Source organism: Brassica napus, chromosome C7 (genome assembly GCF_020379485.1).
Source record: "Brassica napus cultivar Da-Ae chromosome C7, Da-Ae, whole genome shotgun sequence".
Classification (NCBI taxonomy): domain Eukaryota; kingdom Viridiplantae; phylum Streptophyta; class Magnoliopsida; order Brassicales; family Brassicaceae; genus Brassica; species Brassica napus.
Genome location: NC_063450.1, coordinates 41,427,506 through 41,452,693, shown reverse-complemented (window position 1 = coordinate 41,452,693; position 25,188 = coordinate 41,427,506). Strand labels below are relative to the sequence as shown.

Below are 25,188 nucleotides of genomic sequence, written 5' to 3'. Positions count from 1 at the left end.
CACCATGTATAAGATTTGGTGAACCATTCCTATTTGTCGGAGTACTAGCAAGGCATAGAAAATGCTATGCATTGGACCATTCCTGGACCGGGTCTAGACCTCATATCGTATGGGCTGGGTATGGGCCTAATCTTAATTAGTTTTAATAAACAAAAGTAAGGGGGATTTGATAGATTATGAGAGAATAAGATTTGACAGATAACAGAAAAAAGGTTGAAACTTTAAAAGGGGATATTTATAAGCTTCTCATCTTCCTTACCCTTCGCGGAGATCGGAGAAAATGGCTGCCAATTTCTGGGAATCGTCTCAATAGTAACATTCTGTTGCCTTTTCACTCCCCCATGATAACTACTACTTCTTCTTCTCGTATTCAACTTCAATTTTGATTTTTGTGTGTGTTTGTTTTGGGTTTGTACGAGCAGCAAACAGCTTTTGGACCAAGAAGAAGTGGATGTAGTTCAACCTCTCGACAAAGAACGTGGAATTTCAGTCGAGGATTTCAAGCTCATCAAGTTCCATATGTCTAATCGTACGTACCTCTGGAGCTTACCACAAATCCTAAAGTTTGATACTTTAGATTAGGATCTGTCAAAAGAAAGTGTTTTTTTTTTGTTTGCTGTTGAGTTGTTGATGCCCTCTTTGTGTTTCAGATATAATGAAGTTGGCTCAGCACATTAAAGTGAGGCAAAGGTTGGTTCTTTTTCATTTCTGATATCCAATTTGCTAATCAGACATTGGACTCTGTTGCCTTTATTACATCACTTTCTGTTTGGTCTGTATCACCTAGATTACTATTTGAATCCTTGCCTTTTTTTGTCTACTTGTGCAGGGTTGTGGCTACCGCTATAACGTACATGAGACGGGTTTATACCAAGTATGCTATGTCATATTACCAAAGTGCATCTTGTGTTTGTGAGGAATGAGATTGAGTTAATACAAAATTATGTCTTATGTTTGCATCTACTGCAATTAAAAACCTTATTATGCATAGCAAGCAGTTTTCAGTTCTAGCCTCTAATATCTTCCTTTTGATGTTATTATTGTCTCAGGAAGAGCATGGTAGAGTTTGAGCCCCGTCTTGTTGCTATTGCATGCTTGTACCTGGCTTCTAAAGCTGAAGAGAGCATAGTCCAGGCCAGGAATCTTGTTTTCTACAGCAAAAGATTGTGTAATATCTTCTAACTGTGTTTTGAATTTTTTACCGTGCTATAAAATTATATTTGAGATGCCCTTCAATGTGCATATTTTTTATACGTATCAACAATAGCTCTTTATATCTTTGCAGATCCGGATGAGTACAAGTATGAACTAAAAGATATATTAGGAATGGAGATGAGGGTCTTAGAAGCACTGGACTATTATCTGGTTGTGTTTCACCCTTACCGGTCATTATCTGAGTATGTGCTTACCTCTCTTTACTGCCTTTCAGAAGCATATGTAATAATGAATACGTTTTCTCTTATTTTCTGTGAAGCGTAAGTGATAATACATATAAAAACTGACAGTCTTATTCCCATTCTGATTTTCTCAGTTTTTTGCAAGATGCTGCATTGAACGATGTCAATATGAACCAGTTTACATGGTAAAGTCATCTTGTATTGAGAATTCATTTCCTAGTTACAACACTACGCTCTAACATCTTTCACCTGTATACAAATATCATTTAAAACCGAGATGTCTTTTTTTTTTCGTGTTGTTTCAGGGGAATTGTCAACGATACTTATAAGATGGACCTGATTCTTGTACACCCTCCTTATCGCATAGCGCTAGCGTGCATATACATAGCAAGTGTCCAGAGAGAGAAAGACATCACCGCATGGCTTCAAGATCTTAACGAGGACATGAACTTGGTCAGTTCATACTTCTAAAAGACCTTACAAACCAATGTTATGACTTTTGCATTTATTCAAGTTATTAATGTCCAGCTAAGAGCTCGTTACCGTTGACTTTGGAACCTTTGCTGGATTAGTAGTGTTAAACATGTGGGCAATTGGTTTCAGGTGAAGGACATTGCCATGGAGATTCTGGACTTCTACGAGAACTACAGAACCATCACGGATGAAAAAGTGAGTTCTGCGTTCAGCAAACTGGCTTTGAAGCCGTGACAGCTGGGGAATAGCCTCCATCTCTTCAATTTATCTGATGCTCTCTTTATACAAGAAAAACAAAAGATTAAAGACTTCCTCAGTTGCCCATGTTAGTTTTGTGGCGGACATGTAACATTGTTGAATCCTACCAAACATAATTCTTTAAGTGACAACTTCATCTACTGACACTTTTTGGTCAAAAGTTGAAATTTTTATACGTGGGATACGAGAAACAGAGTTCTTTCTACATTATTGCATACACACCAAGTTGAGAAAATATAACACATGAAGCCATGTTCAGTGAGGAACATGTAATCTAATAATTGATTACATGATTTCCATCTTAAAGTGGAAGTGGTGGTCTCGCACTCTCGGCTAAGTTGATTTAGAGGAGAAAAAGAACACATCATTTACTGCACACCACATTGGGTATGCAGCTAATAAGAAGTTAGGGTTTACATTAGCATGACACCATTCACATATCCGTAGCAACACACACACGGAACCCTCTGCGATACAGTGCATAACCATACTTACATCTTCCTCAATTCATTTTCCCACTCAGGCAGAGCTTTATCGGTGTGAGTACTATAGCCGTGTAAGGAACGTTATATACTTTGGGAGCCATTAAGTGCTGTGTCCGCCTCCTTTATGTGCCCATCATCGATGCTGCTAATAGAGCAAAAACTGCTGTAAAGTGGGAAGTTTCTTCTCATGGTTTGTGGCGTGGGAACATCAGAAAATACAAGTCACAGCTAAAATGGAACAACATACGGAAGAGCTAAAATGTCGGCAGATTCTATTCTGAAAGCTTGGTTCCAGACCTGCAAGGATTCACCAGAATCAGGAGAATATTTTCTTGCCTTTTTTAACTTGACACCCAACTGACCATATAGCCATTCTTCGTCATTATCAACCTCCAGAAACAGCTCTCTTTTCGGTACACTCAGTATCTGATCCAGAAGCTTTAGGTCCGGATGAGGCGGCTTTGCGGATGCTTCACCATTTTCTTTGACTTTGGCTTTCATTGCTGCAGCCACATGACTCTGTGAGCAGACTTTTTCTTTTTCTCCAGAGACAACAAAGCCGTTAACCTTAGCTTCCTTGACTTCTGGCTTGCAGGCCGTTCCTTGCACCTCAGAAGCAGGACTTCGGTGTGAACCTAACGTTCTTCCATTTTCCACAGATGACACAGATGCTGAGTGTCTCTGTAACTTATTTGGTTTGGTTCCATTCTCTGCACAAGAATTAAAGACTAGTGTCAAACGAATAGTATCCTCGGAAGAAAATAAAATGTCAATGTTAAATGAACGGGATATTGCATCATTAGTCCAAATAACAACCACACTACTCAGAAAAGAAAAAAAAAATTAAATAATATTTTGAAGGTAAGAAAACATACCACGATTGTTTAAAACTATAATATGGCAACTAAACACATATATCCTTCCTCATTCACCAGACAGGGAATTGGATCAGGTAATATAACTCACCATACAAGAGTCCATTTGTGTCAAGATCCATCCGCTTGCCAAGACTTCCCTCGGCAATAAGGTTCTTGACGCTCGCCTGAGAAAGGTCAGGCGGTCTGCCATTCCTTATATCCAGAGAGTCCTTTCCCCTCTCCTTTAATTTGGGCCCTTCTATCAGTTTTGACTTATCCTGATGACTTTTATTTATTGACTCTGTTTTCTTCTTTAAACCTGCTTCATCCCTTGGTTTATCACTCATGGCCGCACTTTCCTTGAGGTGACTCGTCTCAGGTGATTTCGTATGCCTCGCCTTGTCTCTGTTCTCCATTGGTTTACCCACTGCAAAGTTCTTCTGAGTACTGATGCTCTGATCGTCATTTTCGCCATAGTTTGTTTCTTGAACTGGGCAGAAACTGCTGCTCAAAAATGCTTTTCCTGGTGTTCCTTTTTGGTTAGTAATCCTTTGTGCATTCTGACTTCCTGTGGCTTCTTCGTCATATCTGATCCTTCTTCCCAGTTCCTGTACATACTTTGACTCTCCATTACTATTATTCTGCACGGTATTTGTTACAAGTTTCTCTCTGTTCCCTGTGTTTGGCAGCACTTCAGTTTTCTTCTCCTCCGAAGGTTTGCATTTTTCTTTATCCTTCTCCTTGTCTTTACGATCTTTATGTTTCTCTCTTTTCTTCTTTCTTTCCTTATCTTTGTCTTTGCTTCTATCTTTAACCTCTCTTTTTTCTTTGTCCTTATCCTTCTTGTGATTTTTTTCCTTATACTTCTCCTGCAATCCCATATGAAAAACATACACATATAAGGGGGGATCACAAGATTTCATATAAACTTATGAAGCAACTGCAGATAGTTCCACATAAAACAGACTGTACATGGCAGAAGTGTCAACATAGCATACAAATGCATTTCAGTAGTTTTTTTTTTCATTTTAGAAATAAAAATTAATTTTTGCCATTCAAGGTTGATATCCTCTAGTAGGTAACTAGTATGCTGATTAGTCTGCTGTAAGCTACTACTAGTTAGTTCACCCTCCTCACTAAATCTTTCTGAATATGATTTACTACAGCGTCTTTAGAAAGCTAACTACATCAACTCGAACGAATACTCAGAGCTTGACCAACTAGTAATGACCTTAACAAAGAGAGAGACTAACTCTACAGAGTCTATAAACCCCCTACTCAAATGGTTTCCCAAGTATGTTAATATGTCCTAGGAAAGAACACAGACGATACAAAGAGTTCCATGTACCCATTAGACTCCAGTCTCATCATGCTATGCTTGAGGAGTTTACTCCAAAACATTGTTTCTAAGTTTTAAAAACACCAGACGGACCGTTATTCAATCAAAGTAGAGTAAGTTCCAAGGGTCAACATATGGAAACCTTTAAGAGAGGGTCAGTTTCTGTAATCTTCTTGTCATATCCAGGTGGAGGAAATGGGAAGCAGCGAGACATGGCACTTGTCCGTACTTTCACCACACTCCAACTTACGCCAGCACTTGACCAGATCAGAATCTATGACCCTGTACACCATTCCAGCACGGAATTACACTTTCTGACCCACAATAAGCCACCTCCAAGAAATCAATTTCAAAAGTCCACAAGCTCTATATCCCTTATAACTTAGCCAAGTTATACACCTCAGAGCCCTGATACTTGGGTCAACTTGGGTAGAATAACCGCCGCCCAAAGGTTGGTCTTTTAAGATTTGATTATAGCCTGCCTGCCACCAGAAGTTGAGATCAGAAACACTTTCACAAACATCCATAACTCATAGTAACAAGGTTTTATAAGATAAGAAGACTCTCTATGAGCATCTCAAAAGCACCTTATATTGTTATTATTAGCTTTAATTGACCAAAATTAGCAACTTCCCGGCAAGACCCAACTAGTGGTTCTCTCCAGCTCAGATTGAATGCTATCAATCCCTCAAGCTTCAAGTGCTGAGACCTTCTACTAGTATATATGATCCGATTCCACGGGAGATCCAATCAAAACCTGAAAAAAAAAAAATCAACTGAGAGCACAAAATGTCAAATCAAACATTTCAGTTTAAGAAACAGAAGACAACTTCGGTTTAATGGGGAAAAAAAAATCAAAAATCAATCCAGAAAAATAAATCTCTCTTTCTAATCTACAAGTGTTGTAGATACCTTCTGTTTCTGTATATATATATATATATATAGATACTGTAATAATGTTCTTCTCTATTTAAAAACTACGGGCGTAATTTTGATGGGTTGGCTTTTAGATGGGAAGAAGAAACCTCTCTCTCTCTCTTTTTTTTTTCTCTCTCTTCTTTCTCTCAAAATCACAGCCAAGGAATGAGAAAAGTTTGGACCGAGAATGGCAAAAGTGAATTTATAAATGGAGAAAATGAAGAACGACACGTGTCACTCTTATACATAACTTGTGGACATTCGCTTAGACTAAAAGGCCTTTTTCTTTGGGCTTAGCCCGAGTCATTGACTATGTTGTATGTTGAGTTGTGTGTCACATGCCGAATAATTGAGATGCGGTTCTAATACTAGTGGTAGATTCATAGTAGTGCTCATAAATCTCAAGTTTTCAATTGTTTTATCAAGTCAAAAGAGTGTGTATCCCTGTTCGAAAACGCGGCCGCCTAGACGTGACTCGGAGCTTGGCCGCGGGGAAGAAGTGCAAATCGGTGACTAAAATCGGTTGACCGTAGAAGTCCGCGTTGTCCGCGTAAAATGGGAAACGCGGCCGCGTAGTTTAAAAACTAGGCCCCGCGTACATCCCGATTTTCTTGCAACTCGCTAGGCCCGGACCAAGCGTCCGACTCACGCCTAGCGTAGTTCCCAACCGGGGTGTGTACATATAAACTATACTTTCCAGGGTTATTGAAGTTTAGGATATGTGCAGGTAACACATGATAGGACGGACATATAACAGCTACAAAAGAAACCAAACTGTCACTCTATATTAAAACACTATACATATAATCACGCAAACTATAGACAAAAAACAAATACTTTTCATAGCCCTGTAGAAACCTTGCGTCACTCTCTCACTCTATATATGGAGTGTGCACCCAAAAAAAGATACCAAACTGGTTCATTTCAGACACTGCTATTCTCTTCTGCATTCTCATTCTCCTTGAGCTTAAACGCGCCGTCTACATACTCCTCTGTGTCCCATAGAAACGAACCAAACGCAACAGCCTCAAGAAGCAGCCTCTTCAAGCTTGAAAACGATGTCACAATCACGCTCTCTTCCTCCTTTCCCTCGGGACCGAAAAGAGCTAGGCTCTGCTTCTTTATCAAGTTCTTGGCCTCACGTGACCTCGGCTTTGCGCATCTCTGCAGTATCTTCGGATCAAACCCGGAGATGTAATGTCTCAGCTGCTTGGTGATGCCTTCCGACAGCGAGCATTCGAGTTGGTGCCTGAGGGAAGCCGATTTCAAAAAGTAACCGTACAAGATCGAAGCTGTGTACACTCTACTGAGATGATGCTTATCGATCTCGGTCGTCTCCAGATCATCAGTCAAAGTTGAATCAACTCTTAAGCTGATGACTGCGTTGCTGTGTTCTTTGATGAGTTCAAGAACGTCGCGGCTATGGATTGATTCGAGCTCCCAGTCTTTCGAAGGCCAGACCTCGAGCTTTCCGTTGTAGATGCAAGTGGAGAGCTTCGGAACAAGAGGCACTCTGATCTCTGAGAATTTGTACAAGATCAACATGTACATTATGTCTTCTATCGCGGTCTGGCAATTACTCTCCTTGAGCTGAGCTATCCTTCTGGAAAAACCATAGAAACAAAGGTCCAAAAATAGATTAGCCATAATATGAACTGAAACATAGAAAAGACAGAAGCTTTAAAGTAGATTAAGCCATAATATGAACTAAAACATAGAAAAGACCGAAGCTTTAAGTAGATTAAGCATTAATATGAACTAAAACATAGAAAAGACAGAAGCTTTGAAGTAGATTAAGCCATAATATGAACTGAAGCAAAGAAAAGACAGAAGCTTTAAAGTAGATTAAGCCATAATATGAACTGAAACATAGGAAAGACAGAAGCTTTATGCAGATTGATGTGTGTGTGTGTTCATGGTTGAATCATAAGATTGAGGTGGAAGGTTAAAGAAGAAGAACCTGTGGAGAGAAGCTTCATCGGAACCAGAACTGAGGAACATGCGAGATAAAGCTGCTTCCTTGTCTTCAGCGAGATGCTTGAGCAAATCAGCGACGGCGAAGTGAAAAAGCGGCCGCTTTTTCATCAAGACGCAGCTTAGAAACTTCCCCTGAGCCGAGCGGGGTACGAGAGGCGAGTCGATGCTCGCTCCCGCTCCCGCACCGGCAACAACCACCATCGAATCGTACCGGACCTTACGCCTCCACGGAAGAAGAGCGCAAACGCCGCCGCTTATTCGCCGGGCGGAATCGCGGCGCGAAGGGAGAAACGAGAGGGATCCCTGGTGGGAGAGAGAGGTGTCCATGATAAAAAAAAAAAAACAGAGAAGGCAAAGCAGAAGGAGATTGAAGAGTCAGTGGGAGGAGGAGCAGAGAAATTGGATAAGGTAAAGGGAATAAGAGTATTTATTTTGTGTTTTGTAATAAAGAAAAAAAAAAAAAAAGCTTTGATTCGATCCTGGCTTCGATATTGCCTTTTATTGTGTGGTTATTGCTGCCTCTCTGCAAGTTGATTGACTAGTAAAGCGATGTTGATTGTGATATTTTTTTCATCTTTAGCGATTCACCTTCATGAATATGAACAAGATGGGCTTCTATAACGAAACATAATATAAGCCCAGGCCCATATTAAAGGTCCAATAAGATTGCTTCTACTCTGAGGTTAAGAACAAAAACAAAGAGAAGAATAAAGGAAAATCAAACGGAACTAAACGAAGCGATTTTTTTGGCGAGAGAGCTAAGATGTGTCTCCGTTACTCCCTTTGCTTGATCTTATTCTCTCTCATTTCACTCCAAGGTTTTCATTTACATGTTTAGATCCTCTGCTGTTTCTATTTGTATCTATCTAATCTTTTATTTGTATTGGATCTGTTTTGTTTTTATAGGTTTTGCCAAGAAGACAGGAGATGTGTCGGAATTGCAGATCGGTGTTAAGGTACATTTTGCTTTTATTTTTTCTCCGAGTACCAAATGAAGGAGCATTGTAGATCTGTATGTTCGATGATCTAAACAACATTGGTTTCTTCTGTTTGATTGTGTTGTGTTCTGCTAGGTAGAGGATCTCTTTTAACAAAGATACTTATAGCTTATTGATTGTTTTCTATGTTTCAGAGATGATAAAAGAGAGTTTGATCCTTGATTTTTTTTTTTCCTACAGTTTAAGCCAGCAACGTGTGAAGTGAAGGCTCACAAAGGTGATATGATCAAGGTGCACTACAGGGTAAGTTTGCTTAGACCATGTCTCACGAGCAAAATCGGATTCATCACCGTCCTGAAGAAATATTTGGGCACGATGTTTTTGTCACAAAGTATGGCGTTGTTCGACTTTTAGTGTTATGTGGCAGGGGAAACTTACTGATGGAACAGTATTCGATTCGAGCTTTGAAAGGGATGAACCGTTCGAGTTTGAGTTAGGAAGTGGTCAGGTTATCAAAGGTTGGTGGCTTGGTTCTATCCACACCTCTGAATCTCTCCTTTTGATCCATTCTCTTAATTCCTCCAATGGTAAAATTGGTTGTAGGCTGGGATCAAGGATTGCTAGGTGCGTGTGTAGGAGAGAAGAGGAAGTTAAAGATACCTGCTAAACTTGGATATGGTGAACAGGGCTCTCCTCCAACCATCCCCGGTATATAATACATTTTATCATCTATAAGCTTTTCTTAAATGTGTATTAGGCGTCGTGAAGAACACTGGTCTGGTTTCTGAGCTTATAACTATGCAAACCGCAGGTGGGGCAACACTGATATTTGACACAGAGCTTATCGCGGTAAATGAAAAACCAGCTGGTGGAGAACAAGAACAAGAAGAAGAAGATGTAGACGACACATATGGAGCTGACGAGCTGTGATTGATTCTCTATTCTCCAACCGTTTAGCTTCAGAGTTCCTCTACGAATAAAATGTCTATGTGCGTTTGCTTTTTAATCATTGGATGCTTTTAGTTTTGCTTCTTTCTAAGTTATCAACAATTACTTCGTTTTGGTTTGACTTTTGGAGTAGTAAAGAAAGACTAAAGATAAATAAACAGTGAAACTGGGTGAAACGTTTCAAATGAAAAGAAAATTTGTCCCCACTGTAAACCCCATTTTCAATTATAAACTATTATTAACAACAATGTTCTAAAAAAAAGTCGAATCGGTAAACTGGCCATAATTTAAATGGATTTAAAAAAAATCTAATTTATGCAATTCAAATCAGTTTAAATTGGTTAAATTTGGTATAAATTATTAAAATTAGTTTAAATTGATCTAAACCTATTAAAAGTACGCAATAATATCAGCTCACGACCAAAAATTTAACTAGTTTTTTATATATAAAATCTTTTATAATTGGGCAAATCTCCAAAATAGCACATTTCTAAGTTTATATCACAAAAATAGCATTCAAAAACTAAAATGACCAAAATAGCATTTTATCATTTGAAAATTTTAATTTTTTTATTTTTCAAAATTTGAAATTTTATCCCAAAAACCTCATTTCTCAACTCTAAACCCTAAACCTTAAACTCTAAACCCTAAACCCTAAACCCTAAACCCTAAACCCTAAACCCTAAACCCTAAACCCTAAACCCTAAACCCTAAACCCTAAACTCTAAACCCTAAACCCTAAATCCTAAACCCCACCATTTAACTCTAAATCCTAAGTTTGTGACTTTTGATAAAACATTAAGTGCTATTTTTGTGACTTTTAACCTTGAATGCTAGTTTGGAAACAAAAACTTGATTTAGTGCTATTTTTGTCTTTTTATCTTTATAATTTATTAAATAATTTTATAATTAAATATAGAAAAAAATAAAATATCTAATGTTTTACATTTTAAAATCCTTTATTAACACAAAATTTTGAATAATCTACCTGATCGTTAATCCTCTACAAAACGTCTAGTTATCATCTAACCATTTTTAATATTGATTAATAATGATTCCGCACTAACCAATTTTCGACGAACATTCAAAGAGTATCTGCATCTTCGTTTTTATTTGTCCTCGACCAGAAAAAATAGTGACGGTTATAAAAGCAAGACCCGCTCAAAAGGAACTAAAAAAAAAAAAAAAAGTCACTAACGGTATCTGGAAACATCGGGAGGTTTCAACGGCTCTTGATTGTAGAAAAAAAAAAAAAAAAACAGAATTCTCCAGAACCTCTCTACTCTCTCCCTATAAATCTCATCACAATGTTGCCAACAATCCCCACCTGTGAAAAATCTCTCAAACTCTCTAGACTGTTATACAATCTCTTTTAAGCTTTCATTCTTGAGCAGAAAAATGGCAGACGATTTCGACATGGAGATTCCGGCGGAGGAGATGGATTTGGATCTCGAGGACGATGCTGAGTCTGATCCTTCCCTGAAAGTGGGCGAGGAGAAGGAGATTGGGAAGTCAGGATTGAAGAAGAAGCTCGTCAAGGAAGGTGAAAAGTGGGACACTCCTGAGAGCGGAGACGAAGTTGAAGGTAATCTTTTAATCACTTAGTCCCTTCTTTTGGTGTCTGATCATGTCTTTGTGTTCAGATTCTGAGGCTCCCTTCTTGCAGTGCACTATACGGGAACTTTGTTGGACGGGACCAAGTTTGATTCGAGCCGTGACAGAGGAACTCCTTTCAAATTCACGCTTGGCCAAGGTAATGTTGTTTGTGGAAGCTCGGCGCGGGGTTGTTGTTGTTGTTGGTGTGAGGGATTGTTCTGATTTGAGTTTTGAATTTTGTCTGGTTTGGTTTTGGTCAGGGCAAGTGATCAAAGGATGGGACATGGGGATCAAGACGATGAAGAAAGGCGAGAATGCCGTTTTCACCATTCCTCCCGAGCTGGCATACGGTGAAACCGGTTCGCCGCCAACCATTCCTGCGAATGCTACTCTTCAGTTTGATGTGGAGCTGTTATCGTGGAGGAGTGTTAAGGATATCTGTGGTGATGGCGGTTTGTTCAAGAAGATTATTGCGGAAGGAGAGAAGTGGGAGAAGCCGAAGGACCTTGATGAAGTGTACGGTGAGTGTTCTTCGGTTCAGATGATTATGGTTTGTTTCTTGGCTAGGGAGCATGATTGTTATTGATTTTGTGGTTTGATACCGTTGCAGTCAAGTATGAAGCTAGGCTCGAGGATGGAACTGTTGTGGGAAGATCTGAAGGTGTAGAGTTCACTGTCAAAGATGGTTAGTGTTGTATTTTCTTTACTGAGAGTATTATTTTCTGCTTAATGGTTAGGATTTGGACTAAAGGGTTAATATAATGCATCTTTATGAAACAGGCCATTTCTGTCCTGCGATTGCTAAGGCTGTCAAGACCATGAAAAGAGGGGAAAAGGTGCTCCTAACTGTCAAGCCACAATGTGAGTGCTTTTCTTGTTGATGGTTGTCCTTCTTTAGCGGAAATGCTGTGAATTTAGATGTGTCTGACATGTGTATGTGATCTATGTAGATGGCTTTGGGGAAACTGGAAGACCGGTGTCTGATGGTGTTCAAGCTGCAATCCCACCAAACGTGACTCTTCAGATAGACCTTGAGTTGGTTTCTTGGAAGACGATGGTGGAAGTAACCGATGACAAGAAGGTCATTAAGAAAATTTTGAAGGAAGGAGAGGGTTATGAGCGTCCGAATGAAGGAGCAGTTGTCAAATGTAAGTGTAAAGAGTTCACAAAAGCTAAACTAATTTTCTGCCATCTGACGACTGAGTCATGTGATTTATTGCAGTGAAGTTGATTGGTAAGCTTCAAGATGGAACTGTGTTCTTGAAGAAAGGTCATGGAGAAGACGAGGAGCCGTTCGAGTTCAAAACCGATGAAGGTATAAACAGAGAAGCTCAGATTTCGTTTACTATTGCAATTGTCACGATGATTATATTGAAAAGATAAAAAAGCATTGCGTGTTGTGCAGAACAAGTTATTGAAGGGCTGGAGAAAGCTGTGATGGGCATGAAGAAAGGTGAGGTGGCTCTCATCACCATCTCTCCTGAATATGCCTTTGGTTCCTCTGAATCAAAGCAGGAGCCAGCTGTAATACCGCCAGGCTCGACAGTGTGCTACGAGGCCGAGCTGGTATCCTTCATTAAGGTGAGAGAGTCTTTATTTACTTTCAAGTGTTACCTCTTTCTCCGTGGATACTTGTGAGCTAATATCGCCTTCGTTTGTAATGCTGCAGGAGAAAGAGTCCTGGGACATGAACACACAGGAGAAGATAGAAGCTGCCGGCAAGAAGAAGGAAGAAGGGAATACTCTATTCAAGGCTGGAAATTACGCAAGAGCTTCAAAAAGATACGAGAGGGTCAGGACTCAAACCTGTGCCTCTTGCTATGTTTGTTAAAATGAAAATCATGCTTGGGTTTAGAATATAACATCAAGTTTTGTATGCCAGGGTGTCAAGTACATAGAGTACGACTCCTCTTTCGATGAAGAGGACAAAAAGAAGGCTAAAGCTCTGAAGATTGCTTGTTACCTGAACAATGCAGCTTGCAAGCTGAAACTGAAAGATTACAAAGAGGCAGCAAAATTGTCCACTAAGGTATTGGAGATGGATGGAAGCAACGTGAAGGCAATGTACAGGAGAGCAGAGGCGTATATGGAGACGGCTGATCTTGATCTAGCTGAGCTCGATATCAAGAAAGCCCTTGAAATCGATCCGGACAACAAGTGAGAAAGCGTTCTTCATACCTCAATTGTTTTATCTTGCCTGCAGTAAGTGTGCTAAAATCGTATCTCTACAGGGAGCTGAAGATGGAGTACAAGAAGCTCAAGGAGAAGGTGAAGGAGTACAACAAGAAAGACGCTAAGTTCTACAGCAACATGCTGGCGAAAATGCTCGAGCCACATGTAAGTAGTAGTTTTAAGAAGAGAGTTACCTGGTAGAGATAAGACAGGCTTTTATTGGACTGATAATTATTATTCTTTTGTGTTCAATACAATTGTGCAGAAAGAAGCACGGAAGGATGCACAAGCGATGAGTATTGACGCCAAGGCATGAGTCGAAACATAAAATGTATTACAAATTTCTGTTTATCCCATTTTGTAAAAGATCTTGGTGTGTGGTACTGTTGTGGATGATTTTGCTAATAATAAAAGCAGACTTTGTAATAAACAGTCTCCGAGTTCTTTACCAACACCGTCTTGCAGTTCAAAACAACCACAAAGTTTAACTTCGATATGTATTACAGACAACCTTGCTCTCCATATACGATCTTCTTTGACTTACCTTTGTTTATACTCCAGACTTCGCAATTTTCTCAGTTCGATTCTACCTCTTGTTCAGTTCTACCTCAGTTAACAACACTGTTTCTGTCCCTACCTAAGATTTGAACTTGGGGAGTAAAAATAAGTTGTCTACCTCAGAGTCACAATGACATTGTTAGCAGTTGTAATCATGTTTTTCTCTAAATTGGAAGACCACCAAACAGTGGTAGTGACTGCTAAGCTTGTAGTGATTTGACGTGTGCTCCAGGTGTTAAGCTTTCCGGAGAGTTTAGAAAACTGAACTGGCTTGTTCCCCGCAACGGAAGTCACTCCTTGGAAGAAGAGGAAGTAGAAGTGTGCCCCCTTGAGCTGACATAAGCTTCTTAACAAAGCTGCCAACAGTAACAATGCTAGTGCCGGTTCCTTCTGGTACCGCGGCTACCGCCTCCTTACTTCACGTTCCTAACTTGTTAATTAGCTCGCTTAGTCCTGAATCAGATGAAGATCTTTCGATGTTTGTTGGACCAACCTCTGGCAAACGAAAGTAATATTTAGATGGGCTTTGAGAATTGTCAAGAAAGTAACCCGTAGGGTCAGACACTATGGTACGTTTTCAGGGTAGTCCACTCTGTAGCACTAAGTGTGTTCCTCCCGGGACCGACCGGATCAGCCGATAGGGTTTATTAAAAAAAAAAAACTCCTAGATATTATGGTGCTTACATCGACCTATAACTAGATTAACAGAAGCCCTAGAATGAAGCTAACTAGTAGGGTTTTTGTTGTATCACTTAAACCATTTCTATGCTACTAGTTTCATTTGTTGTATTTTTTTCAAAAGTTAGGTAAATATTTGTATACGTAACTCTATAGTACAGTATGCCAGTTTTATAAATAATCTGCAACGAAATTCAAACTTAAGTCGGTAACAACCCCCATCTAAATCAATCAAAACAATCTGGCTAGACTATAAATTTCGTCGTATACATGCAACATGTATCTGTAGATGCATGAACCTGAAAATAGAAATATACGAATGCAAGGGAAACGTCCACTGGTTTGATATTCATTTCTAGATAGCAATCGAGGAAGTGCCGTGGCACAATCTGTGGTTCCACTAAGTTATGTGTCTTGGGAAAAAAAAGCTATTAAATTACATATCGCCCACCACAGTGTATTTTAAGAGGAACATACTATCGGATATCGATCAATTTGACTATGAAACTCTTAGAAATTTATATAACCTTTCGTTGATTAAAACATACTTATGTGATAGTTTGACCTAGCTTTATGGTGATTAATTGACTATAAAAATAGTGTACAAATCCAACCATAAAAACTATTTACGTTTTGTTTTCCAAGATCTTTAGAAAATAACGTACAATGTTTTTGCAAAACTGCCCTGGAATTGTGTCAATCAACTGGAGTAACACTTTGGGTAAGCAAATTTTTATTCAGCATGGTCTCATATTTTATATATCCTTTTCATGCAGTAATGTTTAACTCTTGGTCAAGTTCTTGTTTCTTCTCTAATTAGTTAGCTCGTATTTTATGTGTTTCATTGAATTCTTCTTCTCGTTTCTCTTGTGTTGTTTTAGTTTTTGTTTCTTTTCGCTGCTAGTTAATTATCTATATAATTTTTGTTAAAAAAAATTGGTTTAAAATTTAAGGTATTTACACACAAAAAGATGAATGGACCATAACCATAATAATGTATAGGCCATTTGAGATATGTTCAAACAAAGAAAGAATAGGCCTTTGGTCGACATAACATAACATTAAGTGATTTGCCACTATGCAACATTTCAGGGATAAAAAAAAAGTGCATGTCACATGAACATTGTCATTACTCCGAACAAGTTTTTAATGTCGTTAAAGTTCCGAGTGAGATGCAACTACTCTTCAATAATACCAATACTATAGAATATATAGACCACCCACATTCAAAGCATCTTCTTCTTTCTTTTTTTTTCTAGCTTTCAAATACAATATATTAAAGCATTAGTAAATTAAACAAATTAATTCACCCTAACCTATTCCTATATATGTTCAATAATTCAATCCGTAATTTTTTATATGTAAAATTAAAGCTGCAACTGAAGACCAATAAAAGCAGAAAGGATTATTAACTTACTTTAGAGATTTTTATTAACAACTTCTCAATTATGATAATGAAAGTAGTTGGTGATTAATTTAATCCATTATCATTATTCCTTGAGCTAATTCCACGAATCAGAGTCCATACATGCCCATGTGATTGCTGATTTTTTTAATTCCCTTTCACACTAAGAATTCATCAGTTAATCGTCGTATATAACAGACACGATTATACGTATAATTGTTTTATTATTACATTGTAGATGATTAATTGTTGGTTATTGAATGAATGTGTTTATCTATCCAGCTTTCACGCGTCAAAATTGTGAAGAAAACACACACTATAATACACTTGTGTAAAATCTTGTTTTACTTACTCGTTTTGTGCGATTAAAAATATACCAAAGAGTTAATTTTCTTATAAACCAACTACGTTTGGTTGAAATCACATCAACTTACAAGGCAAGATTGTGTAATACTCAAACTATCAACCACCATTTTCCTGAAAATGGAACATGTACGTCGTTGATCAATCAATAGAGATTAGATGTCTAGTCTTATTAGTACCTAACGCCTTCTGGAATATTGTTTATATATCTGATAATGAATTTTAATAAAACTTACATAATATTGAGCTACTACTAGAGTAATTAACGTAATTATTGATAAGAGAAGTATATTTAGCTGATCGAATTCTTTATTGTTTATAGGATTTCACCGGTAAAAGAAAACAAGAGCGGAAGAGAAGCTTCTGCGTTTTCTCAATAGACACATACACCTAAAAATCACAATCGGTCCATTTAATTTCCATAACTAACAATTAAAACCCCATTATAAATGTGTTTTTCAAATCAATCCTCCACTTCATAGACAGTTATCTCCAGAGATAAAGACATAACACCGCACACAGCTGGTTAACATTACCAAATATCAAATCAACAAGAATCTAGGAATGAAAGTGATGTCGACCAATTTAGAGATAAAAAGTATGAAATTAAGGATAGGATAATAATCATCTTAATCAAGTTTATCAGATTACAGTCCATTATTACGAATTGATTAATCATGCAAAATATAACTTTTGCTTCATGATATTTGTCGGAAAGTTCTTTTTCGTAAAGTGTATGATGTAAAAGAACTAGACTTGGACATAATCACATACTATTTCTTGTAAACTTGATTTCAATCTACCAAAAAAGTATAATTATGTGGAATACTTTTGCATAGGATCCAAGTTAGGGTTAGTATCGCCGTTCACTTAACTCTAAAATATAAAATAGTTTTTTTGTTTAGATTAATTATCTTGGATTGTGGTGGAAGATTATGAACTTACAATGATATCAAATCAGAAAAGCAAAAAGAATCCAAAGATAAACAATACAATTGAACCCTAATGATGAACAGAAAATTACATAATTTGATTAAGAAGGGTAAAGTAAGATAAAAGTAAAAATATGTTACTTTCATAAATGTGTATATATATGATGATGCTGATGAGTATATGAATAAATCACAGAGATTGGAATGGTTATGTACACCCACCAATCTTTTTTCTTCTTATTATCTTCCTTGAGACCTTGAAAATAAACTGGTTGATCAAAGCTCAATTTTCATGTTTTGAGATTGAGATTCATGGTTGGGGTTATGTGCCACTCCCATCCCTACAATACTTTGTAAATCTTCTTCGCTAAACATTTGGTACTGAAAACAAACACACGACAAAAAGATATGTTAGAACCATCTTACTATATTAAAATGGAACAAAAGAAGAAAAGTTAAAGCTTTGATCAGAAAAAAAAAAAAAAAAAAGAACAAAAGTTGAAGAATAATTTAGAAACCTGAGAAATTGTGTCAGTGAATTGGGTGAGTGTTGGTAAATGGGTGAAGCCTCTGGCTAAGGCGGAGGGTTCCAGTGATTTCATAGGAGAATGGAGCATCATGTTATTGGAAGAAACATTGGTATGTAACTGTGAATTATTATTATAATTATGATGACTTAGAGACTCTAATCGGAGTCCTGATTCATGCACCCGGCTGCCGCTTGATGAGATCATCTGAAGAAATTCAAAATTTATAAAAATATGAGATTGTATTTTTAATGAAAGAAAAAAAAAGAAAAGTTCCTTTCTAAAAGAAATTTTAAAAAGTTAACGAAAAGTAATTAGGATTAATGCTAATGGGCCGAATGAAAAAAGGTATTGTTAACACAACGACAAAAAAGTACTACTAAAAATGATAACTATCAATTTCAAATGATAATAATTAATGGTTGTTAATTGATGTTAATGTTTAAGGTGACTTACAGCATCCTTTGACACAAGAGCGTCCACGTTAAATTCCAGCCTGGTGTCGTTCACTGATGATAACTTCATTGACAAGAACTGCCAATTATTAAAACAAAAAATATTAGAGAGATTAATTGCAAAATAGTTAATATTCGGTGATTAATGAAACAATTAATTAGATTTAGATGAAGAAAACAAAATACTTTAACAAAATACTTTAATAATAATACCTCAACTTGTCTTTGCAATGATTGTACATAGTTTATAATTTCGTCCAGCATCAGTGCCTTTCCAGTAACCTTTCATCGTATAAACAAAAGAAGAAGAAAATACATTAATCACCCTAATTATGCTAATCAACAATCATATCCGAAATTAAAATTTCTTTTACCTTATTGCACCCAGGCACAAGATCTTGAAGCAGCTTCATCCTTTCACCAATTTTCTCCCTCCGAACCTAAACTCACGAATAAAACACTAATCAGACCAATTTCTAATCTCATACTAAACCATAAATTAGCATAGCTAATTTAATTTAAATCTTAATTACTGAAAAACAAAGAAAATGGTCAAAGTAAAAGAGAATTACTCTTTCGGCGAGACTGTGACTGTCGGTGGCTTGGCCTCGCCGAGCACGAACATGGATGTAATCTTTAGGAGGCTCAGGTGGCTTTGTGTCATTAGTACCTTTGTCCCCTTCTTCTTCGTCTCCTTCGTCCTCTCTTCTTCTTTTCCCTCCCTTTTCTTCTGAAACTTCTTTCCTTTCCGCCGTCTGAGAAATTGAACATTATTCATAAAGTTAATTACTTTTATGTAAAAGCATGACTTTTCAGAGAACTGGGTTATTCGAAAAAACGTTAAAAGTACAAAACTTTGCGGGAAAATCTAAAGAAAAATAGTAACTTTGCGTGGGAAAATTGATTTACCTTTGAGAAACTGGGCGACGGCGAAGCGGCGGGAAGAGGGTTTTCCTTAGATTTCCCTTTGGAAACGGATTTTCTCTTCCGGGAAAATTCTCCGGGGAGTTTCGGAGGTGAATCGCCGGCGGGGATCATCGGCCTAGAGGCAGACGCGAACTCCGGAGAAGCAAGGGCCTTGAGAGCCGGCGTGCTGGAGACACGTGTCAGTTTCCCGGAGTTCACGATCTTGCCGTTGTTAACGGGGATGCCGGAGTTAGTTCTCCCGTTAAAACTCCGGCTACCGAAGCAAGAGAACTTCGCCGCCCTCTCCGCAAACCCCGGATCACCCGAGAATTCCGTCAACGGCGCCGTTCTGTTCATCATCGGCGGCGGCGAGCTCATCGGAGTCGCGTAGCACGAGGCGGAGTGAGAAACGTTCCCGTTCATCGGAGCTCCGCAGATGTCGCCGGAGGTGTTCCCGATGTTACCAAGCTTTCCGATGAGTTCTCTGATAATGAACCCGTCGCCGCCTCCGCCGGAGAAGTTTGAGTTCGACGGCGTCGGCGAGGAGACGAGTGAGCTCAGAGCAGAGTCGAAGATGCTCTGCTGTTGTTGTTCCGTTGACTTTTCCCACATGAAGCAATCCTGAGGCGGCGAGTTCCGAGCGAGATTCGGATCCATCAAGGCCCAGTTAAGCATCGCAGATGATGAAGACGGTTGTTCAAAATGCATCGCCATCTCTGACGGTGGAGGAAGCTCTGTGTTCATAAACAGCTCGTTGTCCATTCTCGCAGTTTCTTATCAAACACCAGAGATCTAAATTCTATTATAAGATACTAAAAGTTATGCAGAAAACAATAACAGATACTAAACCACGTAATATAATAGTCAAGACGTTCACATCAAGATGAGGTTTGGAGTGTGCCGGAGGAGAAGAAAGAGCGTAAATGGTAGGGAGATGCTCAAGTGGTGTTAACGGGGTTTATATAGTTGTATTGTATAGTTCAAAGATTAAACAATTAATTATGTTTTTATCTATAATCATTTAATTTTAAAAAAATAGTAAATCAATATCAATTTGTGTGCTGCACCGTAACGTCCGGAGATTAGGAGTTGTTGCCGGGCCTTTGACGTTGAGCGATATTGCTAATAAATATGTAAATTGTTTTACAAATATCGACGTAGAATTCTACATGAACGTCTAGAAAATAACTACTGAAAATGCCAACTGAAGAAAGTCTACTATAAGGGGTTTGGGAGGTGACTATTTATTTTCGTATTCTTCACCGTTTTCTTCTCTGTCGGTTCCTTCCGACCAAAGGTGGGTCGTGTCGTTGATCTCTTCTGGTTCTGGTAAAGATTCTCTTTGCCTTAAGATTTGTCCTTTGCCTTGGTGAAGCTCTCTTTAAAACGTGTTTTCTATATTGTTCACAAGCACGGACGGTCTCGTTCGTTTTTTTTTTTGTCTGAAGGAACAATACTAATTAAGCATCTCTTATTGATTAGATATTCTCCAATTTATATATTGGGAGAAATATCCATCAATGGCTAATTCATTGGATATTAACTGATACAACTCTTGTAACAATCTCTGATAGACTTGGTTGTATTTTACGCTCCGATGTGTTCTTTCAGACCTCTTAATTATTTCTTTCAGGCTCTCCTTGACATCTGGAATCTTCGAATATGCCTGTTTACTTGACTTTCAATTTCCTATTCTCTTTTGAACTTCATCCAACATTTCTGTCGTTCTTTTTTTGCTGGAAATGGCTGATCACCAATTTGTGCTTTGATACATTGTTTTATTGGTAAGTTTAGCTTCTCTTTTTCTAAAAGAAACCAAGATTTAACACAGGGCCGGTTGAGATAAGGGGGCGAGCGGTACGATCATCCCGAGCCCAATCCATTGTCCTTCTATTTCTTAATAGATAAAGATCCGATTTTTTAAAAAATACATTATTTTTATATTAAAAATAAAAAAGAGGTCTAAATTTTTTTTATATGAAAGTATTTTTTTTATTTCCATAGATTTATTTTCAAAAATACTTCTGGTATTTTGAAAAAAAATATATATTTATCAGATTTTTTAAAGAAAAATAATAGTTTAGAAATTAATTTTTTTTTGCTTCAGAGCTTAAGATAGGACTGAGCCGGTCCTGATTTAACATATACCAATCAAACAATCATTGGGCTCAACAAGTGGGGGTGGGGGAGGGGAAGGAGACAAAAAAATATATTGCGATGTAAGAAAATCAAGTTGAACGAGCAGAGTTCATGCCGCCGCTTGGTAAATAATGGCATTAAATTCCACAGCCTTCTCGGATTTGGTCGGGTTAAGTTATGAGACCGACCTAGTATTTAACTGCTTATAGATTATTTTAATAATAAAAAGACTAAAAAACATTATCTCTCTTTACTGCATCAATAACAATAAAAGATTGAGTAGAAATCTTGGACTCTTATATGATAAAAAATTATTTGATGAGGTGACGTGAGCTTCGTCTGCATGGCTCTCTAGTGAATTCTTGAGTTCGACTCTTGACTCTAAATATACGTCTTGTGTCACCTAGTTTTGTTTATATTTGGGCTTTGAACATTTATAGGCCCAATACATCTAACCTATAATAGCAATCTCTTGTTCCGCAGCCTGTAAAAACCCTTTCAACGCGTAGACTTCATTTGTGCAGTGCTGGTTACAGATAGATCAGCCGCTAACATTCATAGTCTTATAGGTTATAAGTTAACAAGAAGTACAAGTAAGATAAAGAAACTAAAATAATATATATTTGTTATTTTACGACATTAATTGTGGATAAAATGGATATGCATGTACAGTACATGTATGAATGCAATTGGTTAACATCTAGGAAACACAATGATGTAACATTTGCCTAACGACTCATGTTGACAAAACTTTGGGAGAAGTAGGTTTGGTGAAGTACAGTTTTGAAAATTGTACTGGATAAGGTTTGTGTACACACTCTTTATTGCGTGATTGTTTTTTTTACTTAATGACCTTTTATACGTACCTCTATGCTTGAATCCTGATAAACTAACCAAACAGACTGAAGAACGTATTATATAAAATGAAGATGATGCTGAATATGAACTATACAGAATATACTTTTTTGTGTTGGCACATTCTAATTGTAAAGTTCACAACAACATGTCTCTTGAAAAGGGGACTTATGAGGGCTGATCCAATTGTTCTTCAGGAAGTCTGCACAGTTGTTCTCGAACACGAGACGCCAATTCAGATGCTTCCTTGTCCAGTTTCAGTGTGTGTCTATGCAAGCTCTGTTATAAAAAAAACACCAACAAATCAGACAACTTTCATAAAAGCCTATCATAATCTAGTGTTTCGATGATTCGATCATGTTTTGTACCTCAGAAGTCCATAAACAGTCACGTTCTTTACGCGGGATTATGTGAATGTGTGTCTGCAAAAAGAAAGAGAAGTGTTTTAACAAAAACTTCACTCCTCAGGTATTAAGAGAAATGTAAGTATGTTGCTTACGTGAAATATGACTTGTCCAGCTGCTGCTCCGTTGTTAACCAACAAGTTAAATGAATCTGATGAAACAGTAACCAAACGAGAATCAGAATCTTGGTTAATTGACGAATCTACCTTAAGATGTTCAAAGATTCCCGAACGTATAGCAAGAATACATAAGAACATGAGAACAACAAGTGGCTAAACCAAATGCAGAATGTTTTGGAAGATTAGACAGAACATACCACTGTCTGTAGCTTTGACGATGGCGTTACTGATAAGAGGCACTTTAGAACACATGGCAGCAACTACCTGCATGCTCCTTGGAGGAGACCTTTAATCAAATATCTTATACACTCGCATATACATACTTTCTGATGTAAATAAAAATTTCCCAACAAAGCAGATATTAAAAAAAAGCAAAAACCTTGAGCAAAAAAAAAAAAAACAGAAAGAAAGAAAGAGGAACTTACTGAGGGAGGTGTTTCCTCTAAAGTTGGATAATGTAACTTTGGAATGATAAGTGAGTGCCTGAAACATGCCACAGATTATTAAAAAAAAGTTGATAGCTTTTAGAATTCAATAAAGCAAAAAAGCATATTCATAATGCAATCCACTAATCAAAAATTCGAGGGCTTAAGCATAGTCTTAGTACTAAATAGTCAAAACTCTTCTCACAAGAAGGTAAGAGTAGAATGAGATTTTGATTACCCATGGATAAGAGGACTCGTGTCCAAAATACACAAACACATATCATCCTCGTACAACTGCTTCCCCCCAAAAAAAAGAGAGGCTTTTGTTAGTTCTGCTATGTGTAAGGAACTGGAAAGAAAACAGAAAGTTTAGACCTTGAGACATGGAGAATCGCCACGGACAATCTTGCAGAAAACGCAGTCGTTTTGGAGAGTAGATGATTCCGCCTTGACTTCGCCGGAGCTACAATCGGAAACCCTGAGAATCGAGTCTCGGGGCGGGTTAGGACCAGCTGGGTTGAGATGAGAACAGAGGATCGCGAGTCTTCTAGCTTCCATGAAAATAGATGACTTTTTTTTTTTTTTAATTTGAAGAATACGATTCTTCTGATATAGAACACAGTGAGTGAAGAAGATTGAGAGGAGAGTGTGTGTGGGTGTGGGTCGTCGTGTATGGAGGGAGGGAGAGTTGCTGTTTTGTTTTATCCACAACCTTCCATGTGATTGATGACTCTCTCTCTCTGTTCTGTCTGTCTGTCTTCTGTTTTATTCCGTTAATAATCAGATTAATCTCCAAATATGATTTGGGAGATTTGTTGATGGCCCATCTCCAAACATCAATAATGGGTTTGTTTGTATATGACCCATGATGATGTTGGGCATCAGAGTTTGACTCCTCTGAACTCTCTCTAGGCCCAAAAGTCCATATGTCTACAAGAGCTTTACTGATGGTATGATAGTATATTTGTAAATGATTAAAATTTTGATTTGGTTATTTAAGTTATCAAAATACATTTATTTTTTTATTATTTATTTAAAATATATTTAGGTGTTAAATATATTTAATCTGTAATAGTAAAATAATTAGTGATCTATCGAGAAGTGATTCACCATATCTTAACATGGAATTTCCATGGAATAGGGTGTAAAAAGCCTGAACCAAACCGAGTCAAACCGAACCAACCAAACCAAAATCGTTACAAACCAAAACAAATATATTATCAAACTATTTGGTTGAAGATTTTCCCAACCCGAATGGTTCGGTTTGGTTCGGTTTTATATTTAATCTGGAATAGTAAAATAATTAGTGATCTATCGAGAAATGATTCACCCTATCTTAACATGGAATGGAATAGGGTGTAAAAAGCCCGAACCAAACTGAGTCAAACCAAACCAACCGAACCGAAATCGTTACAAACCAAAAAAAAATATATTATCAAACCATTTGGTTGAAGATTTTCCCAACCCGAATTGTTCGGTTTGGTTCGGTTTTAAACTGAACCGAACCAAAAAATCGATATGTTTTTGTAATTATTTAAATTAAAAATATTAGTAATACTAATATAATAAAATTCTAATACTAAACCCACATATTTTCTATTTTTCATTCATTACCATATATTCTTCTAACCTAATATGTAATCATCAAAATATTTGATTTACAGAAAAATAGAAAAGTATGTATTCTTATATTCTTATATATGTAAAACTTTAAAATATTTTTTAACAGATAAATATAAATTATATTTTAAAATAAATTTTTATTAATATTGTAAATTTTCTTTTTCGTATCAATATTTTAATATAAATTTGATTTAATTAAACATAAAAAATATATTTAAGAATATGCATGTATATATTTGAAATTATAATCTTAGATAGATTTTTCTATCTATTTATTTTAATTAAATATATTAAATAAATTTGTAAAAATTGCATAATTACCAAAAATTAAAATTAAACAATATTTATAAAATTTGTAGATATATAAGAAAATAATGATTTTATGATTAAATTTTTATAATTTTCTAAAAAAATTGTATACATTTTTGAAAATTTTAGTA

At 37.1% G+C, this 25,188-nt stretch overlaps 7 protein-coding genes across 15 annotated transcripts; 3 read left to right on the top strand and 4 right to left on the bottom strand.

Moving 5' to 3' along the window:
* Positions 1-161: 161 nt before the first annotated feature.
* On the top strand, positions 162-2,269 carry LOC106349002 (cyclin-C1-1). Of its 2 annotated transcripts, none has more exons than XM_013788870.3 (9): positions 162-312; positions 423-529; positions 651-690; positions 830-874; positions 1,050-1,168; positions 1,286-1,397; positions 1,532-1,582; positions 1,703-1,850; positions 2,001-2,269. In XM_013788870.3, exons 1-9 carry the CDS (start codon positions 281-283, stop codon positions 2,103-2,105), a joined length of 759 nt encoding a protein of 252 aa, XP_013644324.2. In that variant the 5' UTR covers positions 162-280; the 3' UTR covers positions 2,106-2,269. The 2 variants fall into 2 exon arrangements, with proteins under 2 accessions (XP_013644324.2, XP_048618164.1); XM_048762207.1 differs by having other exon boundaries at positions 228-322.
* Positions 2,270-2,355: 86 nt separating this feature from the next.
* LOC106349001 (TRAF3-interacting protein 1) lies at positions 2,356-5,910 on the bottom strand. 6 transcript variants are annotated; one of them, XM_013788868.3, is made up of 5 exons: positions 5,723-5,910; positions 5,398-5,567; positions 4,953-5,292; positions 3,581-4,340; positions 2,356-3,324 (listed from the first exon to the last, which is right to left on the bottom strand). In XM_013788868.3, exons 3-5 carry the CDS (start codon positions 5,022-5,024, stop codon positions 2,843-2,845), a joined length of 1,314 nt encoding a protein of 437 aa, XP_013644322.2. In that variant the 5' UTR covers positions 5,025-5,292; positions 5,398-5,567; positions 5,723-5,910; the 3' UTR covers positions 2,356-2,842. The 6 variants fall into 6 exon arrangements, with proteins under 6 accessions (XP_013644322.2, XP_048618161.1, XP_013644321.2 ...); XM_048762204.1 differs by having other exon boundaries at positions 4,953-5,288; XM_013788867.3 differs by having other exon boundaries at positions 5,398-5,586; positions 5,723-5,890.
* Positions 5,911-6,493: 583 nt separating this feature from the next.
* On the bottom strand, positions 6,494-8,174 carry LOC106349000 (UV-B-induced protein At3g17800, chloroplastic-like). Its single transcript, XM_013788865.3, has 2 exons — positions 7,689-8,174; positions 6,494-7,331 (listed from the first exon to the last, which is right to left on the bottom strand). The coding sequence occupies exons 1-2, from the start codon at positions 8,030-8,032 to the stop codon at positions 6,653-6,655; spliced, it is 1,023 nt and encodes a 340-aa protein (XP_013644319.2). The 5' UTR covers positions 8,033-8,174; the 3' UTR covers positions 6,494-6,652.
* Positions 8,175-8,413: 239 nt separating this feature from the next.
* LOC106348999 (peptidyl-prolyl cis-trans isomerase FKBP15-2) lies at positions 8,414-9,797 on the top strand. Its single transcript, XM_013788863.3, has 6 exons — positions 8,414-8,523; positions 8,612-8,661; positions 8,884-8,946; positions 9,071-9,161; positions 9,247-9,351; positions 9,455-9,797. Exons 1-6 carry the CDS (start codon positions 8,469-8,471, stop codon positions 9,571-9,573), a joined length of 483 nt encoding a protein of 160 aa, XP_013644317.1. The 5' UTR covers positions 8,414-8,468; the 3' UTR covers positions 9,574-9,797.
* Positions 9,798-10,908: 1,111 nt separating this feature from the next.
* On the top strand, positions 10,909-13,789 carry LOC106348998 (peptidyl-prolyl cis-trans isomerase FKBP65). Of its 2 annotated transcripts, none has more exons than XM_013788862.3 (12): positions 10,909-11,176; positions 11,258-11,344; positions 11,448-11,708; positions 11,798-11,872; positions 11,968-12,048; positions 12,138-12,335; positions 12,410-12,502; positions 12,593-12,768; positions 12,857-12,979; positions 13,070-13,344; positions 13,419-13,524; positions 13,625-13,789. In XM_013788862.3, the coding sequence occupies exons 1-12, from the start codon at positions 10,990-10,992 to the stop codon at positions 13,673-13,675; spliced, it is 1,713 nt and encodes a 570-aa protein (XP_013644316.2). In that variant the 5' UTR covers positions 10,909-10,989; the 3' UTR covers positions 13,676-13,789. The 2 variants fall into 2 exon arrangements, with proteins under 2 accessions (XP_013644316.2, XP_048618160.1); XM_048762203.1 differs by having other exon boundaries at positions 10,989-11,176; positions 11,235-11,344.
* A 3,547-nt stretch (positions 13,790-17,336) lies between these two features.
* Positions 17,337-20,210, bottom strand: LOC106348996 (transcription factor bHLH78). Of its 2 annotated transcripts, none has more exons than XM_013788858.3 (8): positions 20,061-20,210; positions 19,187-19,982; positions 18,850-19,032; positions 18,652-18,717; positions 18,491-18,559; positions 18,279-18,356; positions 17,814-18,029; positions 17,337-17,676 (listed from the first exon to the last, which is right to left on the bottom strand). In XM_013788858.3, the coding sequence occupies exons 2-8, from the start codon at positions 19,943-19,945 to the stop codon at positions 17,572-17,574; spliced, it is 1,476 nt and encodes a 491-aa protein (XP_013644312.2). In that variant the 5' UTR covers positions 19,946-19,982; positions 20,061-20,210; the 3' UTR covers positions 17,337-17,571. The 2 variants fall into 2 exon arrangements, with proteins under 2 accessions (XP_013644312.2, XP_013644313.2); XM_013788859.3 differs by having other exon boundaries at positions 19,187-19,975; positions 20,061-20,183.
* A 2,010-nt stretch (positions 20,211-22,220) lies between these two features.
* On the bottom strand, positions 22,221-23,907 carry LOC106348995 (adenylylsulfatase HINT3). The gene is made up of 7 exons (XM_013788856.3): positions 23,501-23,907; positions 23,364-23,419; positions 23,126-23,183; positions 22,898-22,964; positions 22,677-22,732; positions 22,546-22,599; positions 22,221-22,456 (listed from the first exon to the last, which is right to left on the bottom strand). Exons 1-7 carry the CDS (start codon positions 23,681-23,683, stop codon positions 22,346-22,348), a joined length of 585 nt encoding a protein of 194 aa, XP_013644310.1. The 5' UTR covers positions 23,684-23,907; the 3' UTR covers positions 22,221-22,345.
* Positions 23,908-25,188: the final 1,281 nt, after the last annotated feature.